This window comes from Callorhinus ursinus, unplaced genomic scaffold (assembly GCF_003265705.2).
Source record: "Callorhinus ursinus isolate GAN/ISIS: 27379988/994484 unplaced genomic scaffold, GSC_fseal_2.0 scaffold48, whole genome shotgun sequence".
Classification (NCBI taxonomy): Eukaryota; Metazoa; Chordata; class Mammalia; order Carnivora; family Otariidae; genus Callorhinus; species Callorhinus ursinus.
Genome location: NW_027397110.1, coordinates 6280020 through 6304833, shown reverse-complemented (window position 1 = coordinate 6304833; position 24814 = coordinate 6280020). Strand labels below are relative to the sequence as shown.

Here is a 24814-nt window from a genome sequence, read left to right as displayed (position 1 = left end):
GCTGGCCTGGGCTGTGCTGACTGGGCTGGGCTGGGCTGGGCTGGGCTGGGCTGGCCTGGGCAGGGCTGGCCTGGGCTGGGCTGGGCTACACTCTGGGCTGGGCTGGGCTGGGCTACACTCTGGGCTGGGCTGGGCTGGGCTGGGCGGTGGGCTGGGGTGGTGGGGGGTCCGGTCTGGGCTGGGCTGGGCTGTGCTGGCCTGGGCTGTGCTGGCTGGGCTGGGCTGGGCTGGGCTAGGCCTATTTGTCTGGGACCCAGGCCCTCCAAGTCCTTTGCCTCCTGCCGCTCCATGGGGAACAGCGCTGACCCAAATGGCTGTCAGCCCTGACAGAGGTGTGAAGTCAACGGCAAAGCCTCCATCTAGCCCAGCTGAAGCCAAAGCTTCAGTCAGCTGCTGTGGGCCAAGACCTAATCTGAGGGTTCTAGACATTGGTCCCCCTGTAAGACCCACCCCCCTCCCTGTGACCAAGGAAACACAAGAGCTCACTCTCGTGGGCACCCACACATAGAGACTTGTACAAGGCACCCCGGGGGCGGAGGGGTGCAATTTGGGGGTGCTGTTTGGAAAGGAGCAGTACTCGGCAGAGAAGAAGTAGGGCAGGGTCCTGGCACGTCTGAAGGGAGCCGCCCGTGGTGGGGGCCAGAGTCTGGGAGACAGGGCTGGGGTAGCCGTCCAGTGAAGGCTGCTCGTGCCAGGCTGGAGAGCCGGCAGTGGGGAGCCCCTGGAGGCTCCTCAGTGGGAAGCGACCGCACTGGCGGTGTGTCAGTGAGGTCCCCCCGCCGCAGTGAGCAGGAATGAGGGTAGCAGGACAGCCAAGGCTGGAGCAGAGTTGAGGGGAGGCATCCAAGTGCCACTGAGGGAGAGTGACCCCACAAAGCTGATGCCCCATGTGTGCCGTGGTGTGCCCCGGGGTGCCCAGCCTGAGCCCAGCACGGAGCCGCACGGAAACCCAAGCATCTGGAAGGTGAGAAGGGCCCTCCACTTGTCCATAGGGCCCTCGACTGCTGAGCACCTACCGTGTGAGACAAAGCACAATCACGAAAGTAAGAGGTGGCCATAAGGGCCATGGAGGGACACGAGAAGGAAGATTGGGAGGTTGGGGCCACGGAGGGGGTGCGAAGCTTGCAATTTTAGAGGGGAGCTCAGGGAAGACCTCCCTGTGAAGGTGCCGAAGGAGCAGAGCTTGAGGAGTGAGGGAGCGGCCCGTGGACAGCTGCAAACAGCAGAGGACACGGCCAACACCAAGGCCCCACGGCGACGGCATGCCTGCTGTTTGGGGAGCAGCAAGGAAGCCAGCGAATGACAGGAGGAGATGGGGCTGGGGTGTGGGGAGCTCGGGGAGGCTCTGTGGAGGCTCTGACGTTGACTCTAAGTGAGGCGGGGACCTTCAGAGGCCCACAGCAGCTGTGAGAATGTGCTTCATGGAGCTCCAGCTCCAGGGACCAGGACTGACCAAGGGTCCCAGCTGCTGGGCTCTGGAACCCACCATCATGGGTGCATGGAGGCCAGAGGCCCTGTGCACAGCGGGGATGCCAGCACAGCCTCCCACCCCGGGAGACAGAAGACTTCTCTGCCGTGGGCACTCCTGGGCCTTGCTGAGCCTTCCCTAGACTGCGTGGCATCGAGGCTCCCTCACTCAGGACCAGCTCTGCTTTGGTCTGACTGCTCGCCCAGCCTTCCCCATTTTCCCTCCTAAGTGCTTTCCCTAATAAGACAATTTCGGGCTCACTCCAGCTTAGTGGCTGCTTCTTGGAGGACCAGGACTCAGCAAGGGCTCTGAGCAGAATGAACGGAATCTGTGCTTGAGCAAAGTCACTCTGCCTGCTGCCCAAGGGCAAGGATAATAATAAGCCGGCTGGGGGGACGCCTGGGTGGCTCAGTCAGTTAAGCATCTGACTCTTGGTTTTGGCTCAGGTCCTGGTCTCAGGGTTGTGAAATTGAACCCCTCATTGGGCTCCATGTTCAGCACAGAGTCGGCTAAAGTTGCCCCTCTCTCCCTCTGCCCCTCCCTGCACTCGCGCTCTCTCTCTCTCTCTCAAATAAATAAATAAGTAAATTGTAAAAAAAAAAAAAAAAAAAAATAGCCAGCTGACCAGAAACCAACTGCAGGACACCAGGCAGGAAATGGTGGTGGCTCCCACCAGCATCAGCACTGGAGGGGTGTGAAGGTGTGGGGAAGGACATGCTTTGAAACAAGATGTGCTGACAGGTCAGATATGAGCAGGGATGGAGGGAAGGAAAAGACAACTTCAGATGCTCAGCCTGAGCAGCTAGAAGGACGGGGCAGTCAGTCCCTGCAAAGAGGACTATGAGTAGAGGCCCCTGGGTTGGTAAAGAGTTAGAGGCTGGTCTGAGAGAGAAGGCAGTGACTCGAATGGAATGACTCTGGTGTTCAGAGGACGTGTCTGGCTAGAGACAGAAATGTGGGCGTTCTCAGAATGTAGATGTTCTCAAGCCTTGCGGTTGAACGAGATTCTCCAGGGAGGGGATGAAGATCAAAGATCAAAGAAGGAGGGCCCCAGGACTGGACTCTGATGTTCAGAGGTCAGAGTTCCACTGGTTCCTAAGGAAGAACCAGGGGAAGGAAGCTAAGGAGGCCTAGTAGTGAATCGGGGGCAGGGGCATCAGGAGGGTGTGGAATGTTCCAGGAGCAAGTAAAGAAAGTGTGTCAAGGAGGAGAGGGAGCTTGATAGTGTCAGATGCTGCTGATTCATCAAAGGAGTTGAGGGCCCGGAACTGACCGTTGGATTTAACAATGTGGAGGTCGATGGTGACCTTGAGAAAGAAGATTCTGATGAATACATGGGCAGAAAGCCTGACTGAGTGGGTCAGAAAGGAGAGAGGAAAACGGAAGACAGCTGTGACATTTCTGGTATGAGTCGTGGAGAAAGGACAGGGTCGCCAGAGAGGGATGCGAGCTCAAGAAATACAGGATGGAAGAAATTGTAGCATGTTTGCAAGTTGTAAATGCAATATTCTACTGTTAAGCCCTATTTTACAAATTATGGAACAAAGACTCAGGAAGTTTAAGTAGCAGAACCCATGAGCAAAAGAACTAGGCTTTGAACCCCAGTCTGTCTGACCCACTCCAAATCCATGCCCCTTAATAGATCACTTTTAAAAAACAAATTGGATTGGCACAGCTTTTTTTTTCATGTCACAATATGTCATGAACATTTTCCCACATGAATAAGAAGTAAAATTTGATATAATTAAAAGGAGAAATAAACAAATCTACAATCATTCGGACAGATTTAACTCACTTCTCTTAACATCTGATAGACAAAAAAAAAAAATCAATAAGGTTAATGAAATATTTTAAACAACATGATGAACAAACTTGACCTAATTGGTGGGTGCCTGGGTGGCTCAGTGGGTTAAGTGTCTGCCTTTGGCTCAGGTCATGATCTAAGAGTCCTGGGATCAAGCCCTGCACCAGCTCCCTGCTCAGCATAGTCTGCTTCTCCCTCTCCCTCTGGCCCCTCCCCACTGCTCGTGCTCTCTCTCTCTCTCTCTCTCTCTCTCTCAAATAAAGAAAATCTTAAAGAAAAAAAAACTTGACCTAATTGACATATATAGAACACTTAGTCAGCCATGCACAATGCAAATTCTTTGCAAGTGCACACGGAATACAAGCTGAGCCACAAAGCAAGTTTCAAGACTTCAGAGGATTAAAATCATACTGAATATATTTTCTGATCACAGCGGAATTAGCAAGAAATAAGAAAGAACAATGACTAAAAAGTAATTAAACATTTGAAAATGAAGCAAAGTACTTTTAAACAACCCATGGGGCAAGGAGGAATTCTCAACAGAAAGTTTAAACTGAAAGATAGTGAAAAGACGATATATCAAAACTTGTGGGATGCAGCTAAAGCCATACTTAAAGGGAAGCTCATAGACTTTAGTGCATAGATTCGAATAGAAGACAGATTGAAAATCAATGACCCAAGTATCCATCCAAAGAAAGTAGAGGAGGAATGTACAAAAATCCTTTTCCGGAGACTGGGAACAAGACAAGGATGCCCACTGTCACCCTTCCCACTCACCATCCCACTGGAGGTCTGAGGCAGTGAGAGAAAGGAAGAAAAAGGAACTGAAAGTATGAGGACAGGAAAAAGAAGCAATGAGACTTCCATTATTCATGCGTGTGACATGAATAGACTGAGTTCACAGAAAATCCAAAGGGATTTGCAGAGACCTATTAGGATTAATGAACGAATTCAACAAAGTCACTGGATATAAAGTTGATATACAAAAACCAATCATATGTCTACATACCAGCAATAGGCAATCAGAAAATACAAGTGAACTGGGGACATCACCTGTATCCTCAATCCCTAATACGAGGACCAGTGAGATAGCAGGTGTAGACTCCTACTGCAGTGCCTGGCACATCGTAGGCACTCGACAAAGGCTCCTGACGTCATTATCCCTGTTGTTAATGCCATTCTTATCTACCTCCCTTCACGCCTCCTTTCTGTTCTGAAATCTCTTAAAGCCGCCCTGCAACTCGGCGAGGCAGTTGAGCCTCTTCCCCACACTCCAGAGAAGTCTGCCTGAACCTCAGAGAAGTCTAAACACAGGCAGGAAAGACGTCCCGTGCAGGAAGGAGTGAGTCTCTTCCACTGAAAGTGCGCTTGTAGAAGGATATTTATTCGTGTAGAAAGATGTTCTTGAGATACTGTAACATGAACAAAAATAGCTGTATTACTCAAAAAAAAAAGTGCGTGTGAGTGTGTGTAGGGGTCTTTTTGTGTGTATTTATAGAAAAAAGACTGGAAGCTATAGAAGACAATGTTACTAGTATTTATCCTGGAAGATAGGCCTGGATGATGGTTATTTTCTTTATATATATGCATACATATATGTATATGTATTTATATAGTATATAGATCTATAGATCTATAGATATGTCTATCTATATCATATATATTATATATGTGTGTGTGTAGGTGTATATATATAGAGAGAGGGAGAGATCTCACGTGTGTGTGCGTGTGTGTGTGTGTGTGTGTGTGTGTGTGTGGAGAGAGAGAAATGTTTTTATTCAACAGCTGACACCAGAATTCCTCACAGGGAAAATACCATGAGTTTCTGGGAGAGAAGAGAGAATATGGGGAAATCTGAGGCCACGTGGGAAGCAGTGGCTGGTGGAAACCCCCAGGCTGGAGGGGAAGGCTGTCCGAGGGCTGGCCGTGTTGCGTTCTGTTTGGAGTTGCTGGTTCTGTGGCGACATCCGCTTTGCCTCAACCCCATCGGTCCCTACCCTCAGTAAACAGGGTCATATTCCGAATACCCTCGGTGGGGACTCGAATTTCGTGTGTGTCTGGGTGGTGGCGACAGGAATGGTGACAGCACGGACAGGCAGAACCCTCGTGCAGGGGCAGCCCTCGAACGCGCCCCCGGGAGAACCCGCAGGTCCCCGGCAAGGCTTCGCACCTGCCAGGTGCGGAGCCAAGATCCTAACCTGGTGGCTCTAGAGCTCACAGAGTTAAGACCCCAGCTGACACTGGGTGGTATTTATTCTTCACTTTCTCTACAATGAGCATATGCTCCTTGCGGAACTAAAACACACAGAACTGAAAAAAAATGTTCATCACCCTCGCAGCCACTGGGCGAGGGCAGGGGGCCTGCGTGCTGGCTGGTGGGCGGGCTCACACCCAGGGCACCGGGCTGAGCCTCCCCCAGGTAAACACGGAGACAGGTGCAGCGACAGGAAATGCTTATGACACGACATCCCGGGCCGGGCCCTGTCTCTGTTTGAGTTTAAGGATAGAAAACAAGGTCTGCGTGTGGGGTGGGGGAGGTGTGAAGAACTGAGAAGCGGTGAATGTGTTAGGACTTATGATGGTGCCTGACCCTTTCCTTTCTCTGCGATTTCTTGTTGTTGCTGGGATGTCGCTTGTGTAATCCAAACAGGAAGGGGTTGGTGAGCTGGTCAACGTCATTCGGTCGGATGAAGGAACTTTCTTCATGCCTTGCTGCCCCTTGTTCCAGAAGTGGAGGGGTGAGCTGGGGAGGAGGGGGGGCCCGGGGGCACCTCACAGCTACCTGCCGCCCGGGGGCCAGGGGCCACGCACATGTTCATCTTCACAGAAATTCCACCAGGTGGAAATTCTCGTCCCCAGTTTGCAGACAAGGAACACGGCTGGTACCTGACCCAGCCAGGGAACCGGGCCCTGCGCCAGACCTCAGAGAGGCAGAGGGAGCGTAGGCCCCGAGACTCACTGTGTAGACGGATTCGTCCGGAGGCTGCTGCTGGCTGTGGGCGCTCGGGTCCGAGTGCTTCTGAGGAGCCTGCATCCTTTTCTGTGAGGAAAGGAGTCTGTCAGGGCCGGGGATGGGCGGCTCCCACCCCACAGACCCCACCAGGGCAGAGAATGGCAGATTGGCAGGAGGCCACTCAGCACCTCGTCCCCACCCTCCCCAAGGAAACGCGGCAAATGCCTCCGAGACCCACATCACGCCACTCATCTGCCCGCACAGACCGGAAATGGTAGAGACCGCCACGAGGCCTCGCCCACGGATGCAGTGCCTGGCTCAGGGACACGGTGCCAGGTGCCAGGGTGCCAGGGTCCCCGGCTGCGGAGCTGACTGCTGGGGGTGGTCCTGAGCAAGTGCCAGCCAGACCAGATGTCTGGTCCCCCTCTGCCCCTGCCCCTCTCCGGGCCTCAATTTCTTCAGCAAGGAACCCTCCTTCACGAGACTGTAGCAAGGATTCAGGGAGGTGACTAGGGGATAAGTGCGTGGCCCTCAGGTGGCACAAGGCGGCCCTTGGCCGACAAACACACCCTTGTCAGCCACCTCTGGTTAGCCAGGCGGTGTGGAGAGGTGGACGGCGGCCCTGCCTGCCTGGGACTGAGGGCCTCGTGGGGAGACGGATGGCGAACATTCAGTTTGACTCAAGTATGGTTCATGCACTGACCGACGGGACAGAGCCCCTGGCACACTCTGGGGGACAAATGCCTCACCTGGCAGAAAGAGGTGCTTATTATTTTTTAAGATTTTATTTATTTATTTGAGAGAGAGGGAGGGAGCATGAACAGCGGGGACAGGGAAGAGAAGACCGCCGGCTGAGCAGGGAGCCGGATGCGGGACTCGATCCCAGGACCCTGGGATCACGACCTGAGCCGAAGGCAGACGCTTCACCGACTGAGCCACCCAGGCGCCCCAGAAAGGAGTGTTTAAAACCTAAAGGCTGAGGAACACCTTTGGCAAGAGAGGGAGGGGAGGCAGAGGGACCAGAGAGCCAAGACCTAAAGGTCTCGGGGAACTTAAAGACAGTCGACGTGGCCAGAGAGAGGGGGAAGCTTCCCGGCTCTGGGGCCCAGCTAACAGCGTGGATGCTGGAAGGCATCTGAGCGCCTCGCGCAGGAGCGGCCAGGAGGGGCCAGCGTCAGAAGGCTCCTGCCGGCCGAGGCGAGGCTCTGCTGGTTGCCGTGGAGGCGGGGGCGCTGGGCCCGTGGGGAGGCACCGGGCTCCGGGAGACGGGCAGCTCCTTCCGAGGCCGAGGGAGGCCTCCTGGTCACCCCGCCTCGTGCAGGCACCACACTGCCAACCGCGCGGCAACAACAGCCTCATCTCCGGGCAGGAGCTAATTAAAAATTCTGGCCGCCTGCCCATCCCCAGCCCGTGTACTCGGGATTAGCTTTCCAGGCAGAAGCCAGAACCACCCCAGTCACAGCCTGATCGGGGCTCAGGAGAGGGGGCCTCACCGGATGCCAGCCGGGGCGCGCTCTGAACGCATTACCTGCCCTGTCTCAACGTGCTTCTCGACAAGCCTGCAAGGCGAGTCTGCACGTGGTCTCTGTTCCACACTTGAGGACCGGGAGGCTCAGAAAGGGCAGGAGACTTGCCTGAGGCCACAGAGCCAGCCATGGCAGAGGTAGCATTTGAACCCAGGTCTGTGTGATTCACCAAGATGCTGGCCTGACCGTATCTGGAGTTTTCGCCCCTCTGTTTTGTACGAACGTGTGGGTCTCATGGACAGTTAGATCGGTGCTGGCCTCCGTGTGGCACTTTACAGTTTACAAAAACCCCCTGAGACTCGCTCTTAGTGTCATTTAATTCTCTTTATAGCCTGAGGAAGTAGACTTCGCAGAGGGGTGAGCTGAGGCCTGTCCAGCTAGTCGGATGACTGCCTTTGGATGGAACCCAGGTGTCCTCTTCCAAATCTAGTGTCCCTCCCCCTCACTGCCTGCTTCCTGAGGCATCTGTCACAGTCAGAGGCCACGGCTCACCTCAAGACAGCCGGGGGGGGGGGGTGGGGACGGCTGGTGCCTCTCCCTTCGCTGAGCCTGTCGGCCTGGACACTGTCAGGGCTGGTGGGTGTGAGCTCGTGGGCAGGGGCTCTTCTGGGCCCTGTGGCGAGCAAGCCAGGCCCAGCCCCGTGGTGCTTCTACTGACACCGGTGGGATTGCAGGGAGGCAAGTGCCACTGTGGGGTTGTGGGAAGGAGCCCCACGACTGCCGGGGGCGGGGGGCAGACTTCTGAGGGCTCGCCCTGTCTCCCGAAGACAGGACGAGAGTCTGAGAAAGCGCCGCAGACCACAGGGACGAGGGGATCGCATGGGGGCGGGAATATCCCTCGTCAGGGACATGCTCAAGGATGGACGGTCAGATAGAAAGAGGCCAATGGGAGTAAAAGGTGAGAGCAGATGAGTCGGGAGGCTGGCGAGGGCACTGCCACAGAAGGCGGGGAGATGAGGCCTGGGCTACGGCCCACAGGGGCTGCCCCCCTCGAAAAATCAGATGGGTTCATTTTGTTGCAGGGGTGAGGATGCTCCACCCCTTGGAGCCAGCCTTGCCCTCCCCGGGTGCCTTGTTCCCTGCCGTTAACATTTGCCCAGTTGTGATTTTCAAATGAATAAACCAATCAGTGTGGCCACCAGCAGCTCAGGAAACCTGTAGAGCCTCAATTTCCCCCTCTGTACAATGGGAGCAATACTGTCACCTTGCCCACCTCACAACCTGGCCACCTGCGACTCATCTTCCAAGGCTCAGCGCTCACTTAACTAAGCCATGCCTCCCTCCCACAACCATTTAGCATGTGTCAGGCTCCCCCTGGCAAGGGGGGAGACTAAGCCCCTGCCCTCTGGGGCTTAAGTTATAGTGGGGGAAACAGTGGCAAACACATAAGCACAGGTGCGGGGAGCAGAGCTGGAGGGGACACCAGTGGGAGCAGGGAGACCTGTATTTGGGTGAGGAGTGAGGGAAGCCCTGGGCTGGGGGATGAGCCAGGGGAGAAGGGGCTGGATCCTAGACAGGTCGTGTGCAGGGCTTGCTGCGGGGGAAGACGGAGGAGCCAAGCACAGCTCTAAGGCTTTCGGCCTGAGCATCTGGGGACATGGCGCCATCTGCCTAGGCAGGGAAGACTTGGACGCTATGAAGCGGTGCCAGGGAGAGTGAGCGCCGATGCCCGTGGGCCTCACACGGTGGACATGATCTGGGGCTCGAGGAGGGGCCCGGGCAGCGTCAGGGGTGAGGACCGTCACCCCAGGATCAGAGCAATCACCGGGGAGTGTACAGAGTGGGGAGTGCTCTGAGGAAGGGGCCTGAGATGTGCGATGAGCAGAGGCCGCGAAGATGCAGGTGATCAGCACAGGGCTGCCCAGGCGTCCAGGAAACAAGGGAAGAAGTGTGCAGGGGAGGAGGGTGACCTGAGGGGGTGAGGACGGGTCAGCCATCAAAGTCGGAGGCTGCCTGCTCTGGGAAGCCAACTTTGATCCATCCCCAAGCTGGGGGGGGGGGGGGGGGGGGGGGAGCCCTCTGGCCTGCTCTCATGGCAGGAATCATCTGCCTTTTCTGGGCCAGGAGCTCCCGGCTTCCATTCATTTATCCGCAGCTGCCTGGGCTCCTAGGGTCCTCCGTGCCTCCTCCTCCCTGGTCTTCTCGTCTTGGCCCCCATGGCCTGGTCACTGGCTGGGGGGCCCCCCCTGCGTGCTCTGTTCCTGCATTCAGTTCGCACCACGCTGGCCTGTGAATGAAGGGCCACCGGGGCCCGCCCAACTCTGGAGCGGCATCCACAGGGTCCGCATCCCAAATTTGGATCCGGTTCCAGGGAGCTCTGGGGACTTCTCTGGCCTCTGGCCTTCTGAGTTCTCTCTCCTTCAAGGCCAGGCTCCTGCCCCAGCCCTCCCTCCTCCATGTGCAGGGAGGGAAGACAGGAAGCGTCCGTGCACTGCACTCCCACTCTGGGTCAGGCACCCAGCTGGTGCCTCCCAAATGCTGTCTCTTCCCCTGCCTTTCCAGGTGAGGGGTGAAAATCCATCCTTAGCCCCATTTCTGGAGGAGGCGAGCAAGGCTCAGAGAGGGCTGTAGCTTGATGAGAGGGCAGGGGGCTGCATCTGTCTTGCTTTCCACTGTGTCTGGCACTTAGCCCGGTGCCTGGCATGCACTAGAGACTCAGGAGCTATTCCTGGAAGGAGACAGGCTAGGAGTCGCTGAAGCCGTGCAGCAGGGGGAGCGGCTGGGCTCGGAAGCCAGGCCGGGCTGAGTGTTATCCCCTCCCCTCCTCCTCCCCAGACTTTACTGAGCACCTACCTACTCTGCGCCGGGTGCCTCCCTGACCTTGCAGGACCCCGAGATCCAGCCATTACGATCCTGTTTTTGCAGAGCAGCTGCTGAAGTGAAGGCTCGGGGTCAAGGTCTTGACCTGACCCGATTCTGCCCCTCACCTGCTATGCTTCATACCCACGGAAGGCACCTGTGCCTTCACTCATACAAGCCTGGTGTGGGGGTCCACAGCCCGAGCGTGGGTCCTTCACCACCCCTGCCTGACGCACGGTCTCTGTGTCTACACCCCAGTCCCACCAGCTGCTCAGTAGTCGCTGAGTGACAAACAAGTCAAGAGCCGTCCTACCGGGGCGCCTGGGTGGCTCAGTCGGTTAGGTGTCTGCCTTCGGCTTGGGTCATGATCTCAGGGTCCTGGGATCGAGCCCCATGTTGGGTTCCCTGCTCAGCGGGGAGTCTGCTTCTCCCTCTGTCTCTGCTGCTCCCCGTGTTTGTGCTCTCTCCCTCTCTCTCTCAAATAAATAAAATCTTAAAAAAAAAAAAAAAAAAAGAGCTGCCCTACCTGCTACCATCATGGGCAGAGCACCAGGGGTGGGGGAAGAAATATATTGGGGATGAGAGCCAAGCTGGGCATACAGTAGGTGCTCAGCACATGTTGGTTGATGGAGGGAGAGTGGGCCTAGTGGCGGGTGGGTCTCTGTCCTAAACCTGGGATTCACGGGAGGCCCAGTGGAGCGTTTCCCATCATCTTCTGTCTTCACTGCTCAGTTGTCCCCGTGACCAGGCCAGAGCCAGGGGGCCAAGGACCCCCGCGGGACCTCAGAGCAGTGCCTGCTCCTTGGGCGGAGCAGAGTGGACTCCCTCTGCGGCTTGTCAGCAGAATGAGTCAAACTAGGAACCGGTCACTCCAGGGTCACACCCCACATCTGCAGCGTCCCAAGGAGGATCACGGGACACAGGAGAGGAACTAGAGGGGTGGCTGAGGCTCTCACCAGGCTCCGGCTCACAGATGGCAGGAAGGGCAGCCTCCAGAGTTTTATGGCAAATCAAGTGGCCATGTTCACCTTCTTTTATCACCTTGGAGCCTTTTCTGGAAGAGTGATCATGTCTGCAGCCTGAGGCAAGGTGGGAAACTGAGGCCCGGGTCCAAGTCCCAGGCCTGCCGTGTACTGGCCATGTGGCTCAGGCAAGTCCTTCCTCCCGCTGACCTTGGGCTGCCTCTCCCATTCTTCGGTCCCACAAGGGGTCTGCCAGACACTCACCTCAGCAGGTCCTGACCTGCAGGCGCCCAGGCTGAGTGGCTCCCTTGTAAGCAGGGGGCTCCAGCAGACTGTATCACCTCCTCAGCAAATCTCACCAGCTCCACCTTTGGCCTCTAACCTGCCTTGCTCACCGCTTCCCCAGAAGTGCTGCGCCTCGGTCACCTCTGCCTGGACTAAAGCAGTAGCTCCTCACAGAGTCTCCCCCTGCTTCTCACAGCTGCCGGAGGGTCCATCGGGATCAATCTGATCCTGTTCCACATCTCCTACGCCCTGCGGGGCCTCCCGGCTCACTTAGAGTAAATCCAGTCAATGCTCCCTGAACTCAGGCCGCACCACCCACCTGGGGCCTCCCTGCAGTTCCTGCCTCAGAGCACCCATACCTGCTGTTCCCCTGCTGGACACACCCTTCCTAACGTCTGCCCGTCCCCCTTCCTTCCAGGTGTGGTGTGGGGAGGCCCTCCCTGACTCTTTATTAAAACCCGCAAGCTCCCTCATTCCCACACTCATTACTCTCTTCGTTTTGCTGTATTTTCCCCCAACACTTATCACATCCGTTATGCTACTTATTTATATGTTTGTTTATGGTCTGTCTCCCCTCAGCTGGAATACAAATTTGACGAAGGCAGGGATTTCCTGGGGATCCATTTTAGTCATTGCTGTAGCCCCGGGGCCTTAACAGGGCCCAGAAATCAGTAGGTGCTCAGTATGGGTTGAACGAGTCAACACATGAAATCCCATCTCAGGGGCCCTTCCCTGGGTGCGGACAGGGACCGGCCCTTTGGGTGCAGGGGCTGAGCCTCTCTTGACCCAAGGAACCCCCATGGTGGTGCAGAGCCCTCTTCCCACACTCAGGGCCTTCGCCAGCTGAGCTGCTCCCCAGGCTCGGCCCCTAAGGCTGCCAAGGAGCAGAGGAGCTCTTGGTCCCTAGAGGGTGGGGAGCACTGGCCCGGGCTGTTCCGATTGAGGCTTTCAAGGAGCCAGGAGAGGGGTCCAAATTGCAGCCTGGGGCCCTGACAGCCATCTTTGCCCTCCCCCCCCGAAACCGGCAGAACCTGGCACCCACTGGGTAACGCATTCTTTTGCCCAACAAACATCTACTGAGCACCCCCTACGCCTGGGCGTGCACAGGGCACGGAAACAAGCTCACCTCGGCCTCTGTCTTCAGGGCACCTTACTGCCTGGCAGGGAGGGCAGGCATCGAACCACCACCCACAGGGCTGGGTGACAACGAGAGTGACAAGAGCCCAGTGGGGAGACAACCCTCCCTGTGTTGGTGCCATTGCAGCCTTGGACCAAGCTGCCCCATCCACGTGCACCCCAGCCCTGACTCCGCCACATGCTTGCCGTGTGACCCTGGGCAAGTCACCACCTCTCTGGGCCTCGCTTCCCAGAGTCGTAAAATGGAAAGAAACGTCCCTCGCAGAGTTACGGTGGGACACGGAGGAGAGCGCGCGGCAGGGTGCCTGATAGACAGTGGCTCTTAGGAAACACTTCCTCCTCCCATCTGGGGTGCTAGGGACCCAGAAAACCAGGATGGTGCCTCCTAATCCAAAGAGCCAGAAACGGGGCTTGAGCCTTGCACTGAAATACTCAGGAGGACCCGTGGCCTGGAAAAGGCTGACGGGCCCTGGTTTCGTGCAAGATCCAAAGGGACCCGGTGGTGGCAAGCTAGCAGCATGGGGGTGGGTGAGGGTGGGGTCCCGGTGCAGGGAGGCCACGAGGAAGACCCCCTCACCGAGGCCCACTGGGATGCCGTGCAGGGCAGGCAGGCGGCCCCTCTACTCCTTGGGAGGCACCCGAAGCCACAGTGAATGGGCTGGAGGGGCGGCGCTGCTGGGCGTGCACATCCACATCCCCTACCTTCTTCCAGAGCAGCAGGGCTGTGACCAAGATGCTCAGCACACTCAGGATGCCAGTGAAGCAAAAGAGCAGGAGCTGCTGGGAGCCCTGCGGGGGCCCTCGGTACCCTATGTCTAGGAGGAGGGCAGAGAAGCAGAAGGGTTAGTCACCTGATTAAGGCTGGGGCGCACCCCACCCCGCCAACCCCCAGGCCCCCAATCCCTACGATCTCCTTTACCCAGGACTCCACTTACAACACTCCCCCCCGAAGGAGCCCCCCAAACCCCCACCCCTACCAAGGTGCTCATTCCCACACTGGCTTTTGGCTAAGCCCCTTTCTAGGTTGGAGGCCTTGATTCTTGTTAAGGTCAAGGAACACATCTTTTGCTTCTTAAGTGTCCCTGCCTCGGAGTGAACTGGCCCCGGTGAGAGCTGCCTGTGGGACCCCGGGCGAGTCGCGCCATCTCTCAGGCCTTCTGTTTTCCGTGTGTGGAAAGGTGGTCACGTGGGCAGGTGTGATGAGGGTGGGGGAATGGGTTTGGCCTGGGCTGAGCAGGGGGCTGGCCTGCACCAGGGGAAGGTGAAGGGCCCAGCCCGGCCCCTTCCCTTGAGCCATCCATTCTTTCACCTCTTCCTCCCTCCCTCCCTCCCTCCATCCCTCCCTCCCTCCCTCCCTCCCTCCATCCATCTGGCTGGCAAAAAACTGCCGAGTGCCAACCACGTGCCAGGCACATCCGTGTCTGTTATTTATCAAACATTTCCTATTACCAGACACCAGCCCTTGCACGCAGGATCTCATTTATCCCCATAAAAGCCCTTGACGGGCAGGGTATTGCCATGAAGCCCGGGCCCCTAGCCACATCCGGGCCAGTCCAGCTCCACGGTGCCCCCAAATCCCAGCCCCTACTGGTGGGAAACACAGAGGCAGGTCACAGCCTCATGGCTTTGCCGATGTTAACTTTTTACAGTCATCACTCCTTTGGGGATGTGATGAAACTAGGAACCTTTCCCAGAAATACGTACGTGAGCCAAGGGCTGCCACTGACACACATGTGCATGAGCCCAATTTTGTACTCACCCCCCCCCAACCCACACACACGCACACACACAAGGTGCCAGAGAGAAGTGCCAGAGACTTCTCTCAGGCACCTGCCAGACGTGGCCAGAGACATATCTGCATCCCAGGCTTCTGCCCTTCCCAAATCAAGGTAGATGTCAGCAAACCTGTGCAGCCAGGGGCGCCCTGAGGACACTTGTGTTTTGCCAAATCTGATAGATGAGGCAGATATGACCCGCTTTATTTATTTATTTTTAAAGATTTTATTTATTTATTTGACAGCGAGAGAGGGAACACAAGCAGGGGGAGTGGGAGAGGGAGAAGCAGGCCTCCCGCGGAGCAGGGAGCCCGATGCGGGGCTCGATCCCAGGACCCTGGGATCATGACCTGAGCCGAAGGCAGACACTTAACGACTGAGCCACCCAGGAGCCACCCAGGTGCTCCTATTCCCCTCTTATATCCTAGGCCCCAAATTCTGCTGTGTGAAACCTCTGGGTCCTGCAGGAAGCCTCACCTCTGACCAGGATGAAGATGCCTTCGCTGATTTTATGGAACTCGGGCCACTCCACGGAGCAATAGTAGGTACCCGTGGCCGATGCATTGGGCAGCTTGGGGGTGACCCCACATTTCAGAGCATGCTCCTCGTTCTCTTTGCCCAGGTCGGGTAGGCACTTAATCCGCTCGCTGGTGCTCTTCCGGTTCTGGAGGTCCATATAAAAGTACGAGGCTGTGAAGTTCTCGAATCTGGCCCTGTCTGCGTAGGTGATTCTGCAGTCGAAGGAAATGGCCTTGTTGGCCAGAGAGACCAAAATGGGCGCACCAGTGTGGTTCACGACCTTCACCATCTGCCCTCCTGCAGGGGAAGAAAAAGGAAAGAGTGGGAGCTTACCCTCCGGGTCGCTTCAGTCCTTTCTACCTCCTCCCAAGGACCTCGGCTCACACTCACACCTTTCATGCAGTCACGGTGTGCGGGCGTTGTGCCAAGTGCTTTACACATAGAACTCTCCATCCCCCAACACACCCAAGGCAAAGTGTGTAAGAGCTCCACTTCACAGAGAGGAAGAACCCGAGGGTCAGGCAGGTCAAGCTGCTAGCTTTCACTCTCTCAGCAGGGACGGAGTCGAGCTACAACCCCGCCCAAGGCGGGCGGACTCCAGACCCCACAGTCCTAACCACTCTCCTGCTCAAAGGCCAAGAAGCCACATTGGATAAAAGCCCCAGTTTGAGAAGACCCAAAGCTGCTGAAGGATGAGAAGAGGAAGGAGGCAGGAGACAAGATAAAGAAACGCTTCCTGGCAGGAAGAAGAACTTCTTGGCAGTGGACACACAGAGGGGAGCCATGGCTCCCCCCAGCCTGAAGGAGGAGGCATGCCAGGCATCAGGAGAGACAAGCCTTGCCCTGAACCAGAGCTTGGAGAAGAATTTGTCAAGTTTTTGTAGACTGTAACGAGCAATGCCCCACGCGCAGCCACGACCAGGACGTTCGATGACTGTTACAAAGGCAGGTACCTGGGGGAGCCTCCTCCCTCCTGGACACCTGGACACCCCTCCTCATCACAGTCTCCTAGGAAAACAGTGGCACCTGCCCGGCTGGGCCTCCCACCCTCCGGCAGGCTCCCGGAGGCACACAAGCCCCCTCAGCTTCAATATGCCTCGTCCCCTAGCACCTTCCTTCTCCAGCAGCCGAACTGTTCTAAATTGAGGTCGGCAGCAAGCAGCCAAGAACATGCCGGCCAGGCTGTTAATCGGGAGAAGATCACGCATTTGAGTTACTCAGAGGGAGCTGCCAGATTTATTTCGTTGGGGAAATCGAGGGCCCCCTGCCCGGGGTGCAGGCCTGGTGTGAGGCCAGGCTGGACTCATCTCTGGGCTCTTCCGCTGAGCCCTGCACTGGGTCCCCAGGGGAGGCGAGGCCAGGCCTCTGGAAGACTTGGGGACAGAGCAGAGGTGGCCCTCTAAACCAGTCAGTCCCCTGAAGCTCCGGCCACACTGGTATTTTGAGCTTCCTGTTGAGTAACTAAAGAGATCGCCCCTCCTCCAAAGAAGGAAGAGCAGTGACATTTCCAGGGAATGGGCTGGATGTCCCAGCGGACCGGCTTCGTTGTCCTGCGTGAATATGACGATGCTCACACCTGGAGGAGCCCCTGGGCTGGGACCCAGGGCTTTCCTCTGCTGAGTGGGGCGGGAAGGATTTCACAGGTCCCTGATGTCTCTGGGCGCGACTGCAGGGTGGTCGTTGTGGCTTGACTACAACATTATGTTCATACTTTCCTAAAAACAAGGAGCACTGATTCAGGGCTGAAGCTTGCCTGAGACGCGGCAGCCAGGGCAGGGGTGCAGCGGGTGGAGGAAGGGGTCATTGCGTGATCCCAGGGAAGGAGAAGGGGCCGAGGGCTGAGAAGGACCTGATTTGCCCTCCCCGGCAAGGCCACGCTGCAGTCCTTCCCCCCTCCCCAAAGGGCCACTTCCTGCGTGCTGCATCCACCCCTGCAGGCCCCTCTGCCTGGGACTCCTACCTAGTCCTCCAGACTCAGCTCAGGACCCACTCTGACTTCGAGCCACATTCTCCTGTTTGGCTCTCCAGGCAGCCAGTGTTCCCTGCTGGGGGTCGGGAGGTGGGAACCTGACAAAACCACCAGGAAAGTGACCACACCAGGGCTGGCACAGAAGGCTCTTCTCGCCCCCCCCCCCGCCCCGCCCCCCCCCCGGGGGGGGCATCCTGCTTCTCTTCTTGGTGTGTCTGAGAGGCCCGGGGAGACTGGGCACACTGGCCATACTATAAGGCTGTTTGTCCTGGCAGGAAGCCATCCATCCATTTGTCTCAAAAAATTTTCTGCATTTGAGGTATCCTTCTAGAAAATGATGGAATGTGTTAGTGTGATTAAGCCTATCTTCACAATTTGGGGGAAATCTTTAAAAACGGATGACTGTCGTTCTGTATGCTTCCAGGATTCGTGATTTTAAGGTCAGAGGGTTAGGATCGTGACCATGCACGGCCCCAGCTTGGGTCTGCCCTAGAGGACAGCCTCAGACCTCGGGAGAAACCACAGTCCGAGGGAGGAGGGAGGCAGTCTCTGTCGATGGGGGAAGGGCAGCCAGTCTGGGGGCAGCAGGTGAAAAGCAAGGAGGAGGAGGCCTGCCATTGCCGAGAAGGAGACTGGTTCTGGCCCGATGGTGCATCCTATGGCCGCCACTGCCCCTTCTTTTTCGGGGGTGTTAGCACCCCAGAGCCTGGACCACCGTAGCCTAGCTCCCACCCCCGTCCTGGACCGTCCCTCCAAGACGCCCCTTCTGAGGTGCAGGCTGGTCCAGCTGACTGCTAAGTACCCCCCCCATGAGGGTTCAGTGCACGCCCCTTCTGGGGTGCAGGCTGGTCCAGCTGACTGCTAAGTACCCCCCCCCATGAGGGTTCAGTGCTATAGAGAGATTCATAGTAATTCCTGTGTCCACAAATTGCTTGCGGCTACCATTTGTTTACTCCCACAAACATTTAAGGGATACCAGTTAGGTCACAGGTCCCACCCCCGGCCTGGAGGGGCTCCCTGCCTGGCAACAGGGAAGCAGAGGGAGCCAGGGCTGGGAGGGCTGGTGGGAGGGAACCACTAAGCCTATCTAGGGGTGTGGGGGAGCGACACGCTGGTGACCTGGAGGTCTGGAGGTCATCAGTGAACTGAAAGCAGGAACACACATGGACAGCAGGTTAGAAATAGCCCAAGGACACAAGGGCAAGGAAAGATATAGAAGGCATACTCTGGCTGGGCATGACACAGGCCCATGTCAACTGAACACCACGACAATCCTTTGAGACAACATTAGCAGTCCCACTGTGCAGACAAGCCCCGAGGGGGTCTTAGAGGCCCAAAGCCACAGAGTTCCTAAGTGGTGGAGCGGGATTTGAGCCCAGGCTTGTCGGTGCCGAGGATGTGACACCAGCCCCCCGGGCTGAGCAGTGGGGTCAGGGACACAGTGGAGCATGGCCCGACACAGGGCAGGGAGTGTTCACCATGGCCCACAGCACAGCAGACATCAGATGCTGAGGACAGGGGTTCATCAGATTCCCGGCACAAGTCACAGCTTATCCCAGTTGTAGGCCAGGTGGCTGCATGACAGAGACCAGGGGTGCAGAGAGGCTTGAAGAGGGCTGCAGGGGCACCCGAACTGCCCTTCGGGCACCTGCTTCTCACCCCAGGCTCAGAGGGGCTCCAGCGGGACCCTCCCAAAGCTTGGGGCATGCCCCCTGAGTGCACGGGGATGGCACAGTGGCTGGTGTCCATCTTGCACCTGGTGGCGGCTGTATCACCATTTGTCCCTTGTTCAAGCCAAGGGAGCAGGTCTCCTGTGGAACAAGGTGGGCCGGGGCAGAGGGAGCCGGCCAGGGGATCCTCTTAGATTCTGCTCAAGGGCCGCCAAGAGGGGCACAGAGCCCAGGGAGGAGGAGTGAGGCGGGGAGGGGGGGCTCGGATTCCTGGGGCTGAGGAGGGAGGGAGGGAGAGCCATGAGAGGCCAGCTGGCACACCCCAGTGACCCATGGAAGTGCCCGAGGGGGTCCACTACAAACCCTGCGAGTGCCCGGGGCACAGGGCCAGCTATCCACAGCCCCTGACCAGCAGGGCTCTTTTGCCTTCTTCCTGCTCCTTCCCTGTCGCTCTCCACCCAGCTGACACATGGGGAAGGACCACCAGGGAGCCTGGGGGGAAGAAGGGAAGAGGGCCCTCACCCCTTATTCTCATACAGGTCCCAGACACCACCTCCAGCGTGCATCAAGTTCAGCCTTTTGGCTGTCACTCTGGTTGGTGATATGAAGAACCAGGGCTTGGTTTTGACTGTGAGTGACCATAGGGCAGAGGCGCCGGAAGAGCTCAGGCTGGCTTGGCTTTCCCTCCAGGTGCCGGCGGACGTGTCCCCGAGACCAAAGGCCTAAAGGGCCGCAGGAGCAACACAAAGTTGCTCTTCGGATAATTCCCCAGGAGGCGGGTGAGTCCTCGGCGCGGCCTAGGGCAGGGCGGGCACAGGGAGGAAAGTGTGGCCAGGAGCCTGGTTTGTTCACTGCAGGGAGATGGATTCATTCAATTCGCAGAGCTCCCTGCCTGAGAGGGAGAAGGGCCTGGAGGCGGCCATGTCCCGTGAGAGCAGAGATGGGGCAGGTCAAGGAGGGATGAGAGAGAGGACGGCCGGATCTCCCACCTGCCCGAGCACACCACTCTTTCCGGTGCAGGTCGGAGAAGGAGAGAAGAACTGTGAAGGGCAGTTCCAGGGGGAGGTTGGGAGAAGTGTGAGCCTGCGCCAATGTGGATGGTGCAGAGCAGAGAAGGGGGCACCCCTGCCTGGAGGGTCAGGTCCATGGAGGGAGGAGGGCGAGGAGCAGGGCCAGCCCGAGATGGGATCGGGAACAAGTTGTAGCATGATGCCTGAGAGGAACCTGCTCCCCCGGGCCCCCAACCCAGCCCAGCCCTGCCCCAGAGCTTGGTTACTCATAAGGCATCCTCGAGCACCCACCCCCCCCACTTGCCCCCCCGCAAGCACAGAGAGCGCCACTGGGCAGCTCAGGTGACACGGCTTTACAGGCGCGTCCTCCATCCCTCACTTCTCAGCAGCTCCAAAGACTGCTAAGAAGCCTGGGACCCTGCCAGGAATATGGGGTCAGGGGGTGCCTGGGGAAAACCTAGTTTCTTGAGGCATCAGGCCTGGGTTTGGACCCTGGTTCTGCCACCCAAAGGCTGTGCAAACTTGGGCAGGTGGCTTTCTCTCTCTGAAGCTTGGTGTCTCCCCTAAAAAACAGGAGAGCAACAATGCCAACCTGACAGGGTGGTCATGGGATGAAATGGGGCTGGAACATTCTGAGGCAGCCACAGGGCCAGGCTGCCTTTCCGCAGCGACAAGAAAGAGGCAAGGAAGTCAGAGGAGCCCTGAGTCCTCGCTGAGTCTAGAAAGGCAAATGCCATCCTGAGCCTTCTGCCTAGAAAGTACCAGGCCCACAGGGCAGGGCACACGTGGCATGGGGTGGCCTCCACACATGACAGCCTCTCTACCACCTTGGGCCCTGGCCTGGCCACAGGGGAGTGGGGGACCCCCTGGGGTGCAGACCCCGGGCCTGGTGCACCAGGCTCCCCTGCCAGGTGTCCGGTGTGTGCAGGCACGGAGAACCTGCCCCCCCCAGAAGCCTCCTCCTGCCCTCTCCCCTTCCTGCTTATCTGTTGCCCTTGTTGGGAAAGATTTTGTCCACTGCCCACTGGCATCAGATCCTTCTTTTTTCAGTTCTCCTTTTGAATCTGTGGCCACTTGAACTTTAATCTTGAGAGCTGGTTGGAGGGGCCCCACTCCCACCCTGGCCCAGGGACCCCATGCCAAGTCCCTGGGGCGAGGGATTCACAATCAAAGACTTGCCTGGATGTAGGAAGGATGCCCACCCTATCTGTCCCCCACACCCCCTACACAAAGCACCCCACATCCACCTGACAGTTCCAGAATCTGGGCTCCTCTCCCTGCGCCCCCACCCCGCCAGAAAGCTGCCTGGCTCCGCTGCTTCCCGAGGAAACCACAAACCATCTTGCTGACCCTGCTGGGGTGCCCCAGCAGAGGGGACGCAGGAAGGAGGCTGAAATCAATTTACGTGGTGAGGACAAGCAGTTTAAAAACATAGAACCATGGAGCATTTTGTGAGTAATAAGGGCGCTTTTTGTGACCTGGTTTCAGTTATACTCATACAGCTGGGTTCAGACAGGGTCGTGCTATAACGTGCATTCCTTAACTTTGGGTCACCTTTATTTTTTTAAAGATTTTTATTTATTTATTTGAGAGAGCGAGAATGAGAGAGAGAGAGAGAGACCACATGAGAGGGGGAGGGTCGGAGGGAGAAGCAGACTCCCCGCTGAGCGGGGAGCCCGATGCGGGACTCGATCCCGGGACTCCAGGATCATGACCTGAGCCGAAGGCAGTCGCTTAACCGACTGAGCCACCCAGGCGCCCTTGGGTCACCTTTAAAAAAAAAAAAATTGCAAGTCCCTGTATTGGAGGATCCAGGCCATGCCTCCGGGCCCCACCAGCTCAGCTCAACTGCCCTCCACTCCCTCCCCCACAGACGCCAGGCCTGCGGCGCCCTCGAGCTTTTGGTCATGCTATTGCCCCTGCTCAGAATGCCCTCCTGTTCCCTTCCTCTCCCAGGACTGGGGAGTCACCCTCTCGGTCTGCAGGACTCCCCCTGCCCTGCACAGAGACTCAGGCATTGCTGTTAAGCTGCATGATGATAAAAACGCTACTGTCCCTGGGGGGGGGCACCCTCCCCTTTTGCAGAGGAGAAACCAGAGGCTCTGAGAAAGGAAGAGATTTGCCCAGCAGCACAGCTAGTCAGTGGCGGGGATGGGATTTTAAGCAGGGTCCCTTAGGGTCCTTAACTCCACACTCTTCATCGCTGCCCTATGCCGCCATTTAAAATCTGAGAGCAGGAGGGCGCCTGGGTGGCTCAGATGGTTAAGCGTCTGCCTTCGGCTCAGGTCATGATTCCAGGGTCCTGGGATCGAGTCCCGCATCGGGCTCCCTGCTCCTTGGGGGCCTGCTTCTCTCTCCCTCTGTCTCTCATGAATAAATAAATAAAAATCTTTAATAAAAAAAAAAAATCTGAGAGCAGGAAAATGAAAACATATCTCAAACAAAAGCTGTGCCCCTTTAAAGGGAGCTAAACATTCAGAGGCCATTTCTCTAGATTTGGGTCATCAAATAGGCAGACACATCAGGCAGCCTATGGGATCTGGGGACAAAGGTCCTCACCAGAACTGACCCTGCTGCTTAAGGGGGACAGCTACTGATGTCCAGCTCAAGGAGAGCCTGTGGCTCCCAGAGCAGAAGTGAGTGAGCAGAAGTGAGTGGTCCTGTGTATAGACTGGTCCTGCGGCAGCACCAGCCGAGTGCCCAAAGGGCCAGCCAGCGCCCCTCCTTCACTGCAGCGATGACATCCCCCGCCCCCGGCATCCGGCACGCCCTCCCTCCCCGCTCTCCGCAGCTGCCCCGGCCTCCTCGCGGCCCCTCTGACCCACCTGGCCCAGGCCTTGGCCCCAGCTCTTCACTCTGCCTGGAACTCAATCCCCTCTGTGGCCACCAGCATCAGCATCGACAGCCAAGGGTGTGTGAGAGTCCAGACGTGCTGATCAAAAGTATCCATCTCCCCTTAGGTCGATTTTAAAAGAAAGCACTTTGATTCTCCAGCTACAGAAGAAAGCAGTTCCCACGGTCTTTATTTTAGGCGTGGGGTTTTGCCCTCCAATTTAATTATGGCATCTCTCAGAGCCATGCCTTTTTTTTTTTTTTTTTTTTTTTTGCTTTAAGGCCCATCTGAAGGGCTGCTGGGAAGCCACAAATGTGGGGCTGCTGGCTTTATTACAGGGCTCCGGCCATTTTCCTGAGCATGAATCCCAGGATGCCACCGAAAAACAGGGGCGTCCTCCAAGGACCCGCGCATCAAACACAGCGGCGCGTGGCCAAGTGGCTGATTAGGGAAAAGCGTGTAGCAGGCGTTGGAAGGCAACCTTTGAACAGAGAGTGTGTATTATGAAGCTTTTAGCGCTGATGCCCTCGGAACTCTGCTATCAGACCGGCTGTCACATCTTTCAACACCTCCGAATTACAAAGATGCATACGGATGTGGCTTGCCTTGGGGGCCATATCCACAGCCTGCCTGCATTCTGTTCTAAAGCCTCCAGACTCTGGACCCTGGGTGCACCGTGGCCACGCGGGGACACAACCGAGTGCAGAATGTCAAATGTTTGGTCCCAGAAACGTAGACGCTTCATGGGTATTAACTGCCATTGGTAGAGCAGTCACCTCTCCTTCAGCTGGTTTGAAAACGCAAGTTTCTCCAACTTCGTAGCTCGTTTGAGGGTGTGGCCTACGACAGCTGGAGACTCAGTTTCTCCCTTTATACCCTCCTCTGCCCTCAAAGAAAGGCGTCGGGATGGGGTGGAGATGGTGGTAGGACCAATGAGGCAGAGTGGGGGTTCTGGTCCTTGTCCCTGGATGGGTGTAGGAGAATGGAGCGAGGGGGTGGACCCCACCAGGGCACTCCCTTGCGGTGGGTGCCCACCCAAAGTCCTGCCAGGGAGGGCCAGGCCCCGCCACTGGGCAGAGCTCACTGATGAAGCTGGTATGTGGGAAGATAAAGGGAAGTCACAGAGCCTGCAGAAACCCAGAGCAGGGGACCCAACCCAGCTGGGAGGAGGGCAGCGGATTCCAGGAGGTGTGACCCTTGGACTGGGTCTTTGTTTTTGTTCATTATAATTCTTCAGCCGCCCCCCCCATTATAAAAGGGAAACATGCTCACTGTGGGAGTTCTAGACACCACAGAGAAGGGTCAAGAAGAACATCGAACTTGCCCGCCGTTCCGCCATGCGGACGTCACGGCTGTAGACATCGTGATGAGTCTCCCACGTGAGGTTACCCAGCCGGACTCTGAAGGAAGAGCGGAACGCAGCCAGGTGGGGGAGGGGCGCGGAGCGGGGGGCTTAAGCGCAAAAAGCTCTTGGACGAAGCTTCTAGAAGTCTTGAAACAAGATACCCGCCATCATTGGTAGTTGGGGGGACTCAAAAGGTGTGTGGAGTTGTAAGGTTTGGGGGGGCTCAGGGAGGTGGAAGGGGGGGCACGTGTTGTCCTGGAAACTCGGGGGGAGCTTCTGTGGGCTTCTGGATCAGGGATTGACAGGATTGCATTCTGTGTTAGAAAGATAGCAACAGGGCGCCTGGGTGGCTCAGTTGGTTAAGCAACTGCCTTCGGCTCAGGTCATGATCCTGGAGTCCTGGGATCGAGTCCCGCATCGGGCTCCCTGCTCGGCGGGGAGTCTGCTTCTCCCTCTGACCCTCTTCCCTCTCGTGCTCTCTATCTCTCATTCTCTCTCTCAAATAAATAAATAAAATCTTTAAAAAAAAAAAAAAGAAAGATAGCAACAGAGGGGCACCTGCGGGGCTCAGGCGGTTAGGCGTCCAACTCTTGACGTCAGCTCAGGTCACGACCTCAGGGTCCTGAGATCCGAGCCCCGTGTCGGGCTCCTTTCTGGGCATGGAGCCTGCTTAAGATTCTGTCTCTCTCCCTCTCTCTCTGCCCCTCCCCACCTTGAAAGAAAGGAAGGAAGGAAGGAGGGAAGAAAGAAAGAAAGAAA

General features: G+C 57.0%; 1 protein-coding gene across 6 annotated transcripts in view; it reads right to left on the bottom strand.

Annotated features, from left to right (window-relative positions):
* The window catches only part of NFAM1 (NFAT activating protein with ITAM motif 1), a 103251-nt gene that overhangs the window by 5911 nt on the left and 72526 nt on the right, over positions 1 to 24814 (bottom strand). For 4 of the 6 annotated variants that reach the window (XM_073882687.1, XM_073882686.1, XM_073882683.1 and 1 more), the window contains 3 exons: positions 15187 to 15522; positions 13637 to 13749; positions 6232 to 6312 (listed from right to left, as the gene is read on the bottom strand). In XM_073882687.1, the coding sequence (XP_073738788.1) occupies positions 6232 to 6312; positions 13637 to 13749; positions 15187 to 15517 (525 nt within the window). In that variant the 5' untranslated portion in view covers positions 15518 to 15522. Of the gene's footprint in view, positions 1 to 6231; positions 6313 to 13636; positions 13750 to 15186; positions 15523 to 22702; positions 22872 to 24814 lie in introns of all 6 variants that reach the window. The other 2 variants (XM_073882684.1, XM_073882685.1) reach the window with 2 other exon arrangements.